Genomic DNA, 14,013 nt, shown 5'->3' with positions numbered 1-14,013 from the left:
CAAGCAGGAAAAATACATATTTTGATTGTATTCCTCTTCTCCCATCCTTCATATGTTGCCTGGTTTCTCCCTGAAGTGCTAAGACAACATGTCCTTGCATAAGATGGTACAAAACTTAGCACAGCAGGACCCTGACTCTGGGTATGGTTGTCATTATTAATACTAATACCATTTCATTCTCCAAGAGGTGTATTTTCTGCTTCATTCATACATCTCCTGGGTGACCTCTGAGAGGTAGCTCCAATTCTGCACAATGTCACTGTCGGTTCACTGTCTTTGCCCCTTGTGCACCAGTTCGTCCAAACATTTGAAGACTTTATTTTTAACTGCTGGAGGCAGTGTGAGCCAGTTGATAAAGCACTAAAATGGGCATCAGGAAACCTGGGTTCTATTCACAGCTCTGCCACTGATGGGCTGTGCAACTTTGGGCAAGTCACTTCACATCTGTACCTCAGAGTCCCTGCCTGTAAAGCAGGGACAATGATATTGTATGTTTAGCATCAAAGGCCTACAATTTTCAGGCATAACACATTTTTCTATTTACTCATCATGGCACTAGATGATTTTTGCTAATTAAACTGGTTTATAGACTGAAAAATAAGAGTAATTTTTTGTTCATTAAATCTTTGACTACATAAAATTAAAAAGGTCAGTCCCTCATTGCACTCTGCATGAGCTCCACTGTGACATGATGCCCAGTTCTGCCTTGTGCTATCCTAAAAGGACTACTGGTCGGCATTCTGGCCACTTAAAGCTTCGTTTAGTGCAAAGAGCAGGCCTGTTGCTGTTGATCCTTCATGGTTTGCAGCATATTGACAATAATCCAGATCTCCAGGTCAGCACCTAATGGGGTTCAGGGTCATATCTTTGCCAACTTCCTTCCCTCTCGAGGTTATTGTGTGGTGTCGGGGCTGTGAGTAGTAAGAGAAGTCCCTGCATTCCCATGTGGAAGTTATGTGGGTCATGCAAATGAGGACAGATGTTTCTTACACTTTTCTTCTGATAAGGGGCAGGCAGAATATTTTGAGAAGAAAATTGAAATCCTACTAGGTGTAACAGGAATCTGTTTTTCTTATATAATTGTGTCAAAAAAAGTATGTATTAGCCTTCATATACACTGGCAATAAATGGAGGCTGTAAGAGGTCAATTGAAATGGACTTAAAATCTATTTGATACAATAAAAGCAATCTGTGTGGGTACCAAAGAGACCAGTGTCAGAGGGTAAATATTGACATGAGCTACCATGATGCAAACTGTTCAGAGGGATAAGTAGAAAGAGAACTGAAGAGCTGCCTACAGCTACTGATCAGTTACTGTAACTTTGAGAGTACAGGTTATCTACTAATCAGCATGGAGATCTCTTGATTGTAACCCAGCTCACGGTGCATGAAGTGCTCACGACCATTTGCTCACTCTTGAATTGGGACATTCTAGACAGACTTCTGCAGTCATGCATATGGTGATGGCAACAGCTTCCTGTGCGGCACCAGTTCACACCCTCCTGGAACCCCAAGAAGAGCCCTCTTTGGGGTCACATCTGCAATGAGGAGAGAGCAAGCCATTGGGTTATTCACTGCCTCCTTCTGTAAGCTCTATAAGGAATTTGGTGGGAAGTTATCTGAAGCACTCTCTTGAGTAGGGAGGATCCCCTAGAAACCAAGGGGAGATGAGGCAACAGCTCTGGAAGTGTCAGTCAATAAATGTAAGTAGTTCAGATTATTTTGCTTGGCTTTTAATTAAAGGAAGAGCACATGAACACACACTCTGAAAAACATTTAACACATTTCACCTGTTTATATTAAAGTTTAATATTGTTTAGTTTCTCAATTATATTTCAGTTGGAACTCAAATGGTTTTAAAAATTAGTCTTGTCATGTTAATTTTTGCTGAAATGGCTTTAATGTTTGAAATAAAATATTATAATGCAAATGCAAACGCAAACATGAATGGAGAGTACACAAGGTTAAAATCAACTAGAAGAATGTTAAATCTGAGTTATGGTGACACAGCAACATGTCCCAATCTCATAGATTTTTTTTTGGCCAGAAGGCACCATCGTGATGATCTACTCTGGCCTCCTGCACATTACAGGCCACAGAACTTCACCCACTAGCTCCTGGAATATTTGCAGGAATATGAATTCGAGTGTTATATGGCTTAAACTTGTGTTGTTGGAAAAAGACGTGTGCTGGGTAAAAGTTATACCGGTACAGTGGGTGTCACCTAGGGACAGCTGCTCCCACTTGAGCCTCTTCGTAAACGCAGCCACCGGTAGCATGGCCGTATGGACAGGCTCCTGATGCTGGAAGGAAGACATTAAAGTTATAGACAGATGCATCAGACAGGGCAGTAATATTAATATCCACCATTGCATAAACCCAATGAGCCTAACACTCGTGTAAGTGTCTTGGAGGTACTGTGGCTTCTGTACTAGTCCACTGTGCAGAGTAGCTTCCTAGGAGTTGGACAGGCTGTTTTGGAACCCCAGCTCTCTTGGGGAAGAGGGTGACAGGATGGGGAGGGGGAAAGGGAAACTGGTCCAACACTCACTTTTATATTTAGAGGTTAAATGTATTAGCCTAAATCAGGCTCAGGTGCATTCTACTTAGATCACTGAGGCTACCTCAAGGATGAATTCTGTCCAGTATGCTTCTCAGAGTTCAGACAGCAGCAGACTTCTCTTCGCTAAAAAACAAAACAGAAAGGTGTCCATTGAGGTGTCCATGCTTCATCTTTAAAGCTGGCTATATTTTTGACTCTAAAAAAAATCCTTTGTGTTTGCTATTTTTATAAAAAAGTGCTCTTTTAAATACATTATTTAAAAATAAACTACAAAGTAGTGAACAGAACATAAGAATAAGAATGATTTATGCAAGGGCTGCCCCTTCCTGAAATCATAAACCCATCCCAATTCTAGACCTTCTACACTTGGAGCTTCAATTTTGCAGGATAATTAAAAACATGAAAGTCTTAAACTCTTGTAGTACTTCAAATGGGCCCTGATCCTGCAATTGCCTGGGTACCCTGGCAGGGGAGAAAATTTAAAGTGACTTGGCCAGAGGGATGAGTCAAGAGAAGATGCAACCCCCCCAGATGATCAAAGCAGCCATTAGCAGGGGGAACTAGAAAGATACATGGTCTGGAAGTACAAGTTTCAACACCACACAACATCCAAGAAAACAAAGACTTTCTGAACAACCAGACTCTGAAATCATTGCCACAGATACCACATGGTGGGGGAGAGGGGCAGTGATAAGGGAACTGCAAAGCACAGAAATTGAAGAAGCAGACTGACTTATTTCCAAAATGGGAAAGAGAACCAGGAGGCACTCAACCCAACTAGAAGTATGGAATTGTTATCTGATACTTAGCAAGTCTACTACCAAGGAACTTCTTTCTCGACAAAGAGAACAGAAAGCTACAGGCAACGTATTCAGTGGGTGTCCTTGTGATATGAAGCAAGCAGCTATGGAGAAATTCTTCAGCCACCCTAAGAAAATAAATAATTGTCATTGGTAACTCCATTTTAAGTTAAGTGGGCAGACAATTCAGCGATGGACAACAAGACAGCGTTCTGTCCTCCTGGAGCAAAAATACAACATGTAACTGGAAGATTGGATGGAATTATGAAGTTTTCCAGTAGATTCCATTGCTGATACCATTGGAACATGTGACCTGGAACTACTACAGATTATAGAAGACTTCAGGAATCTTGAAAGGGAGCTGAAGAAGAGGAAAGTCCAAATGATTTCTTGGTGATTCTTCAGGTCCCACTAGTAAGAGAAAAGAAAAGGCAGTAAATACTAGAGGTGAACCGTTGGTTGTGTGACTAGTATGAAACTGAAGGTTTTGGTTTTGGGGGAAACAAAGCCACATTCCAGTAGGATAGATATTGGCACATGTATCTCAGGTCAGGGACGACTATTCTAATTTGAAGGTTAACCAGTGTAGCCATGGGGGTATTAAACAAACCTCAAAATGGGTATGTGCTATGAGGTAAATGAAGTACAAACTCAAAATTGGTATATCATTAACAGACCCTACTTGTGTGGAAAGGAAAGATAAGAAAATATTCAGTTGCCTATATACCAGTACGAGGAGTCTGAGTAACAAGCAAGAGGAATTGGAAAAATCTCATTAAAGATGTAATTGGCATTACTGAAACCTGGTGGGATGACTTGCATTATTGGAATTAAAATCATTGGTTATATAACCTGTTCAGAGTGGGTAAAAGATGTTTGGGAACTGAACCGCTACATTAAGAGACACTCTACATTAAATACAGCATTATATGTTATCAGTAACTCAGAACCACAGGATTTTTAATGCATATGGATCAATGTGCTAACTAGAACTAACACAGTCCAGGAAGGGGTACTGATGAGTGTTTGTAACAAACAATCGAATCAAACCAAACAGGTTGAGTTACTCCTTAAGTACCTGTTCGGAATGTGTGGAAAGAAAAAATATATTATGGGGGACTTCCATTGCAAAGACACATGCTGGAGATCTAATGCAGCTGGTAATAAAATAACACAAGTTTGTAAAAATTATAGACTTTCTAACACAAAGTATTGCACCCAATACAAGGAAACTCTATTTTGGACCTCATGACTGATAAAAATTAATTCATCAGTGTAATGGAAGTTGGTGGTTGCCTTTGGATCAGTGATCATGATCTGACGGCATTTGATACTGGCAAACAGAGGAAAAAGTCTAATTTGTCAAAGTTAATGAAAACTGAGGGAAATTGAGTTAAATAAAAATTTTAGACAAATAGGTGAATGTGCCTTCTCTTCCCATTCCCTCTTTGCATGGATTCTAATCCTTCAGAGGGCCTTCCTAGGCAGGAGACAGTGCCACAAAACTTTCCGCATGGGAAGCAGATAACATGTGGATGGTCCATTTTGCTTAGCGATCTTGGGCATAAGCTAATGGACTGCTAAGGGTTAAATTCCTGCATTTCTCTGACATCATCATATAGGGAAAATTACTGAAACATTGTTTGACTTACCAATACCTCTACAGCTTTTTGTATTTGTAATTGGTAACTTTTAAAAAAAAACAACTTTTGTTCAATGTTACTGTATTCATTTATATCCTAGTTTTGGTTTTTATCTTTATTTTACTATTGTAGTGATAGTCTAGTACTGTCAACTACTACATGTTTATATTTTTTCTTTTTCTGTTTGACAATTTTTGTTTTTTTCCTGGCTTTATTTTTTGGTTGGTTAATTGTTGATCCTTTTTCACTAATGAAATTTCAATTAACACAGATTTTATGTGTATGAAACCCTCGCTAGTAGCTTTGAGCCTCATCTGATTCTTATTGAATTCAGTGGGTTATGGTTTGGGACCTTTCTACAGCCTCTCAGGGGTTACTATTTAATTAGTACTTCAGTTTCTACTAGGGAAGCTCACACCTTATTTATTTTGTGCCAATGACAGAAAGCGTTTTTTTTAAATCAGAACTCCATTATGCAATGGCAATTATTGTAAAAACAGCTGTATCTGTCTTTAAAAAAATGCTAATCTAAATTTTTATCATAATTTCAGTGATGAATATACCCTAGTTTTAAAAAGTTGATAGTCATTACATGTATAGCTTTTTTGATCCCAGAAACCATTACTCAAGAAAGCAGTTCAAACTCAAGGGTATTGTCCAACTGAAGTAAAGGTTGCTCCCTCTTGCTGACTCTTTGTACCTGCTTAGTCTGAACAGCTTGAGGCAGGGACTGTCCCTTTGGAACAGCTGGAAAATCATGAGAACCATGGGTTTGTTACCACAAACAAATAAGACATGCATGGTGCATAGTTCATTTCCTGGCTAGCTGTTCAGGGGTGTGAACTTCATCTGCTGTGAGCCATGGGGTAGCAACAAGCGTAACTCTTACCTTTTTGTGTGATGGAAGTAATGACAACCCAATATTACCAGGGCTATATCTTATAAGTACCTAAACTTTGATCTTGCTGTTGAAAAGTAAAATGGTACTTGTGAAAGAGCTAGGCTGGTTGTTCACCATGTGTCTCTCTTTCTCTCTCTCTCTCTCTCTCTCTCTGTGTGTGTGTGTGTGTGTGTGTGTGTGTGTGTGTGTGGAGAGAGAACTATAGGATGCAACTTAAAAAAATATTCTTCTCAGAGGCCTGGTTGATACTTTCTTAAAACACCATAACTGGAGAAATAGAATTAACAGTGCTAGTCAACAATGAACATTATATCTCAATCTTAGTTTATGATTCTGATTTGAGACCATAATGTCAAACATAACTGTTCCATTAGTACAGGTACAGTCTGGCACATCACAAGATACTGAATTTACTGACAGTTTCAAGAGTTCTGAATTGTGTGTGGTATGTTTTTTGCATAATTAAGACAGGGAAGAGAGCCAGTTTGCCATGCTTTTTTATTTGAACACATATAAACCCAAAAATCTTTTAGAAAAGAATGTTTTTATTACTTTTGTCAGTGTAATGATATCCAAACCCCTTGTCATGTAATAAAAAATATACATGAAAATTGCAAAAGATTCACAGTGTACAAAATTTTAGAAATGATAGTATCTTTTAGCACTTAATCCAAATAGACTAGCAAAACTAATCATCGTCAGACTTTCTAGTTGTTTTTTGTTCTAGGCTTAAAGATTCAGTTACAAATGATGACATGTAAAATGGAGATAATGACCTTTATAAAGTGCTTTTGAGATGTACCAATGAAAGTGCTGTGGTAGAGCTAAATGGTGGTATTATATTGATTGATTGCATTATTTCTTTGCATTTTACCCCAATTACATTTAACTTTAAAATGTGGAAATGACTAAACTCTGCTTTTCTTCATTTTTAAAGTTCACAAAACTTGAATCCAGAAACACATCTGAATGAAAACTTTCCCATGCTTCCAGGTGGGGGTGGTGTCTGAAAATGGGTTTCCTCATTCAGGCATATATAGTTATAACCACTGGACACCACAATGGTGTAATACACTTTTAAATTACACTGTAGAAAAGATTGAATTTTCATATAATAAGTCATATCTTCTGGGATTTAACTATGAAAGATAATCACAAAGCTAAAATTCTATTAGTAGGTACAGCCAAGCAACCCCATTGACTTTAGTGGGACTAAACTAGTGCTGTAGAGGTAGAACTAGCCAAATTAATGCAGGCTTGGTATTTAAATTATAGCACTCTATTTCTATGTCTAGAACAAATTAAGTATCTGATGTGTATATATATACATATATTTTTTATTTCTAGTGGTGTTGCTTGATACTACAGCTGCACTTGGAGAGCTAGGATGGAAAACCTATCCTTTAAATGGGGTAAGTCAAGCTCTCGTTTTGCTTTTGTTGTCCTTTTTATTCAGCACTATTTTACTTTCCTGCAGTATGTACTAATGGAAAAGATTTTGGGATAGTGAATTGAAGTATCTGAATTGTGGTTAACACTAAGAGCCCCCAGAATAGCAAGGTAATATGTGCACATATTACAGTGCCATCAGCTGCTACTTCTATAGGTAATGGTTTGTCAGGGTTTCTCATGTCTGTATTTGGAGGTGTGTAATTCACTTATGGATATCTTTTCTGTCCTAAAACTTAAATTGAGTTTTTAAATCAGGAACAAGCTTTCTTTAAATTTTATAAAAAATAATTTATCCATTTATTACAGTAGTTTGAAACAATTTATATGATCAAAGTGGCATTTTTGATTCCACTGTCTGATGCGTGATTACAAATGTTAATTCTGAAGGCCTATTAAAATATTGTAAAAGAGTGAAAACAAAGCTATCAAGGTTTAGAAAATTGATATATTTATGTAAAGTGGCTTTTTCTTATGACATTTTAATCAAAAGTTCAGTATCCTAGATAATGTTTTTACACAATTGCACAGTATTGTTAATATAGATTGACATGACCAGAGGCACAGGGTGCTTTGCAGGGCACAAGGCCTCAGAGCTTTGCAGATGGCTGGCATGCTTGGAGATTACGTGACCAGACTGGGAGGGGGAAGAAGGTGTTTTGTTTTTGTTTTTTTTAAATGTAACCTCTTGAGAAATATTGGTGGCTGATCTTCAAATGGCGTATTGCTGTTTCCACCTGTCCAGTGCTCTTAACAGCACATTTGTCATTTTTAGTATCACTTTTAATGAAGATAGTCTATTGAAGCAATTAAGTCCTTTTTATATGTTGGGTCCTTATTCTAAGGATGACCTGAATTTAGCTATCTCTTGCCTTGTGTGTCATTTCTTTTCATATTGGGTGGTATTATCTTTTAATTGCTGTATATGATGCATGTGCTGTGTTGACTTCTGAAACAGACTGAGCTATAGAGCACCGAGGGTATTTTGTATGCAGGGATAAGCCTTTTGTTTCATTCTCTGTGGGTTTTTCTTTCTTGCAACGCATTCTAGAAGGAAATAAAAGTTGTCCATCCTCAGCACCTTAATAATCTGTTCTTTAAAAGTGCTGCTAGTGTCTGCCCCCAGGGACTCCAAGCAACGTGACATTTCTTAATCTCAGCCTATTTTCAAAATAATAGATAACGTTTTTCAGGCTTTTCCAGTCCTTTGTATTCTTAGACAAGATTTTAGTCTGTTAATACATATCTCAGTATTTTACACTTTTGCATGCAGTTTCATATAGTCTGAATCCTAAATTCTGAAGGTTTTCTTTGGAAATTATGGACAAAATAAACAGGCTCAGAGCCTGAAAGCTACAATATGAGCCAAATACCTTTTAGCTTAGTCAAATGATGAGTTCCATTAAAATCAACAGGACTACTTGTGTGCATAAGACAAGCAAGATCTGATACCATTTCCATTAAGTAGCAATGGGTTTTTCATATGCTTTCTTGAAAGCTATAACTGTTCCACCAACAACAGATCTAAAATGCAAGCAGGAAGAAACAACAAAGATGACTTACACAATAACCATCAGAACATGCCTGTTTTGGCTGCTCATGTAAGTCCCCTTCCCCCTCTCAATTTTGTAGCTCACTTAAATCACAGATACGTTGATGTTTTGCCAGAGGAATTGCTTCTACTTGGTCAGTCTTAGGAATTGGTCTTATTTCTCTGATACAAAGAGCTTACATATGAATTAATTGTAAATATTTGGGGTTCAGTTTATTTTTAAGATATGCTATGGTCTTTCTTGGGAATCTGACAAAAAATGGTCACTGAGAAAATTGTGATAACTTCTCTTTTCCCTACATATTTATGTGGCTGTAGCTTGAAGAAATGGAAAACATTGGTTAGGTGAAAACCTGAATTGCTGTGTAGTGTTAGTTTGAGCAGTTGTTAACGTGCTAGTAGTAGATATTCACTGATACTAAGCCCATGTCTACACTTACCGGAGATTAACACTGCTGTGATCGAGGTAGCAGGAGTCAATTTTAGTGGGTCTGATGAAGACCCGCTAACTTGACGGCAGAGCACTCTCCGGTCTACTCTGCTACGATGAGACAGTGTCTCCGATCGACACAGCATGGTGTATTCACGAAGCTGGAGTAGCATAATTTGGGTCAATTTACTGTGATAAATGTGGACAAGGCCTAAGTAAACACTGGAACTGAGCAAATAGAAAACCTCCTTCATGAATAATTGAAAAGCGAATATAATATCCTAAGTCCTTGTAGAATAACGGATATGTTTTTATGAATTGTAATATTCACAGCAGAGTAATTTAAATATATGCAAACTTGCTGCTTAAAATGAGTGGCTGCTAATTCTTTTATAACTGCTGCCATGCTTAGAATTACTTAAATTAATACATAGTTTAACAGAGTTTTTTGAGTTCAGAAGTTAATATAGCAAAAACTGTATACAGAGGTACCAAATTATTTTTAAAGTGGTTGTGAAATTAATCTTTAAAGCTAAAAACTAAAGTGTATTGTTTTACTCCTTATGTTTTAAATAACTTTTGAATACGGCACCTGGTATACAGGTAAAAGGATTACAATTTCCATCACTGCTAGCCCCTTCTCATTTATAAGCACTCAGAAATTTTGCAGAACGCGCCCTACACACTCTCCTTCATGTCCATCATATAATCTGTCAGTTGTATTTGTTTGCAGTTCTGAATTTCCATCAATATATAGGTTAGTTATATCCACACTTTTTTGAACTGAAGGCCAAATTCTGCCTTCAGAATCATGTTTGTGACTCTTGTTGTGTTATGCCAGAAATTACTCCCTTGCATTTATTGATTTTAAAATTTAAGTTCAATAAAATAGCTGTTCTCCTAAATCCTTTACAAAACGATCACAGATGTTGCATGTCCATAATATTCCTATCCAGAGTTGCAGATCTAGCCTAACATAGTTACCCTGTACTCTGAGGCCTACCTGTGCAATCTAGATATCATTTTATTTTCCCTGAGAATGTAAATGTTCCTGTCCTTGGTGAGTTCCCCAGCATTACCGCTTCGTTTGGGAAACCCCACAGATGCTCTTTTTTCAAAGCTCCAAGTCAGAATGTGATAGGGCTTTGGGACCAGGGAAGGTGAAGGTGGAGCAGCATTAACTCACATTGAAGCTCTTTCAGTGGCTGCATGGGTGGATCCAGCCATTGGCAGCGTGCCTCTTGGAGGATCAGAATGTAGGGGCCACCCATCCATCCAGGCACTTCTGCCTCCCTCATTGCAGGGCTCTCTAGAGTTGTGAGACTATGTACCCTGGTTACCTCCATGTATCCCAAAGCTCTCCCACCTGAGGGGATGATTAATTCTCCATGATGAATGTCTCCAAACTTCCTGATCTGTCCCACTTCCCCCAGGCTTATCCACTTCCAATCTAATTTCCTAATTTGGAACACTAGCATTGCCATATTGGTCCATCTGGTCTGAAATTCAGTCTTTGACATTGGTTGTTGGAAGGTGCAGGAATCCCCACGATGGACAATTACAGAATAAATGGCTCAGAGAGGAATTTTTTTCCAAAAACCTTTCGCTGGTTGGCTTATCCTGAAGTAGGATGGTTTGTATTCCATTTTTTTCATCCTGTATACTGTGACCATCGATGTTATACATATGAATGTCTGCTTTGTATTTTAAATCCTGCAAACCTCTTGGACACTATATCTTATAGCAATGATACCCAAATTTTATGCCCTGTGCTGCTAAAAGCCTTAATTTTGACAGGTTAAACGAGGAGAAAGATCCATCCCTTCTGCCAAACTTTTTTTTTAAAATACTCAAGAATTCACTCATGGTCTTCCTTCAACTGCTAAAAATCTATTTCTCTTGGCTTTATTAAAGAGCAATAGATAGGCAGAAAATAATATGCAGACAGAGTCAGTAGGAGATCCCCAAAAATCTCTGGGTTTTCAAGGCAGAATTCTGTGTCAATTTGATGGAGAAGGAAACTCACCCCCTTCACTCACTCACTCACTCACACAAAACAAAGGCAACAAAATTACAAATAAAAACTTCCAACATTTTCTTGTCCCAGTGTGGAAATAGCCCTAGAAGAAATATAGGGAATTGTCTGGCCTCATGAACTGACACTTTTTTTGTCTACATGTGGCAAACCCTTTTTTTTATTGCATCTGTTTTTGAATCAAGTATATTCAGTTTAGCTGTATGTGACTTTCCATCAGTCTGAATGTAACATCCATTTTATATGTCTTGCTATTTAGCTCTTTAAGAGACTACTCAAAGTTAATTGGTGGGAGAGAAGCTAGCCTAATTAGGTCTGCTTTTTGCTATGCTAAGGGCATGTTTTATGTTTTCTCAATACTTCTGTTTTTGTTTTTGACACTATGATTTAACTCTTTATATACTAAGATGTGTAATCGTGTAAAAGTGAAATTATCACACTGGCAACAAAAAGCTCAAATCCAGTCTGCAGGGTTTTTTTGTAGGTTGTCTGGAGCTTTCTAGAAATGAGATCCATCTCTTGTAAGTACATTAATACTCCTCTTAGGATTATAGAAACTTGGGTAACTCTATTAACAGACAATTTAAAATGACACTACAATGACATCTAATAAACTGAAATGAAAAATCAGTATTTTTTCCGTACGCTGTCACATTCTGTGGTACAATCCAGACCAGTGAGGGGATATGCCTCCACCTGCCCTGCAGCCTTGAGTGGCTCACAATGCTTTTCTGTTGTAGCTCCTAACCTGGGCTCCTCACAAACAGCCAAAGAGCGTGCAGATCACATGGAGTGTCTATGAATAGCTGCAGCCTGCCAACAGCACTCTGGCTTCTGCCAGCCTTTGCTATTACCTGCAAGATGACTCTAACATACTCCCAGTCCCTGATTTTCTCCAGAAACATGGAGAAAATTTGGACAGTTCAGACATTAGAGGTCTGTTTTTCCCTGTAAGGTGTCAATATACAACAATTTGGTATTTTAAACTGAAGTTACCCAACAATTCAGATTAAACACAACACTGGATTAGTTTTTCTTAAAAAATAAAACAAGTTTATTTAACTACAGCGGGATTAAGTGAGTACAAGTACAAGGTATTAAAGTCAGAAATGGTTACAAGAGAAATAAAGATAAAATGATTCCTAGTAGCTAAGACTTAAACAAATTTATCTTGGTTCAACGTAAAATCCATATCACAGGTTCCCAGCAACATTGCTGAATGAAATTTTCAAATCAGAATATCTGATTAAGTCCAAAAGGTGAAAAAGAGAGAGAGCGTACCTGGATGGTTTTTGCCCCTCCCTTTTTTATAGTCCTGTCACCCTCTGCATGCATTTTTGTGAGGTTACCTCTAGATGAAGTTTCTTCCAGTTGTGGGGATGGAACATGGAGTCTCATGGATGGTGGTTAAAATGCAAATCAATCTGTTCCTGTCTCTCCCCAGGCTTTTCTGGCAAGCACAATTCAGTCGTAATTTCAGTTTATGTTCATAACTTTACAAATGTTTCTACATACATTTCACTATGATATTATTAACCGGTGAGTTGTTTGTTTTCAAATGATGCCTTGCAAAGCATATTTTGTACAAGATTATTACAGTAGTGTGTTTGGATGTGAATACAGGGGTACATTCAGTCACATTCACCTGTCCCGAGATCCCCCTGTCAAGTTGTGTGGATTTACTTTAACATTTTCTTCAGAGAAAATATTTTTTTAAGTAAGTGATACTAAAATAGAGGAAATGATTCACTGACTGGGAAGCAGGAGTGAAACTAACTATTTTTCTCTTAGTTTGTGCATTTGACAGAACTGCATGTTTAATAGTTACACTGATCTTAGGTGTTGCCTGGAATAATAAAAGGTTAAAACTGTGTTCAGGCAGAAATAGGATTTTAAGATTCAATGATTGGAGAATGCTCACTTTTGTTGTTGAGCCCAGGTCTTATCAATGTAAACCTAATTGTAGGGGACTTTTTTGAGTTTTATTTACTGATATTTTGATCATATCTGATTGAAAAAGGATGTTTCTATTAAATTAGAGAGTAGCATTCATGATAGGCTACCTAAGTTTTCTACCTCAGTCAGGGATACGTGTGACACTTCCAGCATAAAATACTCTTCATTTCAAAATAAATCAGTCATTCAAACAGTCTTTGCCCTTCCCTGCTTCCTGCAAACAAATCCTTCATTGCAATACTTCCTTTCCGAAAATAATCAATTCTGTATTCTTCCTTACCCAGGATCTATCTATCCTTTACTTCAACCCCTTGCAACCCACCATACTTCCAACTCCCGAGCACTACATGGAGGTTATTTTAGGTGTCACCTGGTAGCTGTTCCTCACAGTAACAAGAGCAGATACTTCTGGTGGTGTATGGGTACTTGTATTGTTGAGAAGTTAGTAGATCTACCCTAACTGCTGGCAATGTGGGAGGTGAGTCTCTCCTAAATAAGGAGGAACAGGTTTCTCCTGTGGTAGTAAGGTTGTGATGTATTGCCAGGCTTGCACTGTGCATCAGAAGCTTTGTTATTAATGATATTAAATTTAGTGCCAAGATGCCCCCACCAGAAATCAAGACCCACGTGAGCTGTACATAAACATTAGTAAGAGGCAGCCCCTGCCTTAAAGATCTTACTTTA

The 14,013-nt window shown here is 37.9% G+C and overlaps 1 protein-coding gene across 6 annotated transcripts in view; it reads left to right on the top strand.

Moving 5' to 3' along the window:
* Positions 1-14,013, top strand: part of EPHA6 (EPH receptor A6) — an 872,967-nt gene that overhangs the window by 34,455 nt on the left and 824,499 nt on the right. For 5 of the 6 annotated variants that reach the window (XM_073305263.1, XM_073305254.1, XM_073305245.1 and 2 more), the window contains one exon: positions 7,255-7,319. The exons of the other annotated variant lie outside the window; for it this stretch is intronic. In XM_073305263.1, the coding sequence (XP_073161364.1) occupies positions 7,255-7,319 (65 nt within the window). The remainder of the gene's footprint in view (positions 1-7,254; positions 7,320-14,013) is intronic. 6 annotated transcript variants of the gene reach the window in all.

Source organism: Lepidochelys kempii, chromosome 1, assembly GCF_965140265.1.
Source record: "Lepidochelys kempii isolate rLepKem1 chromosome 1, rLepKem1.hap2, whole genome shotgun sequence".
NCBI classification, from domain to species: Eukaryota; Metazoa; Chordata; order Testudines; family Cheloniidae; genus Lepidochelys; species Lepidochelys kempii.
Note: the sequence above shows the minus strand (reverse complement) of the source record. Positions and strands in the feature narration are given on the sequence as shown.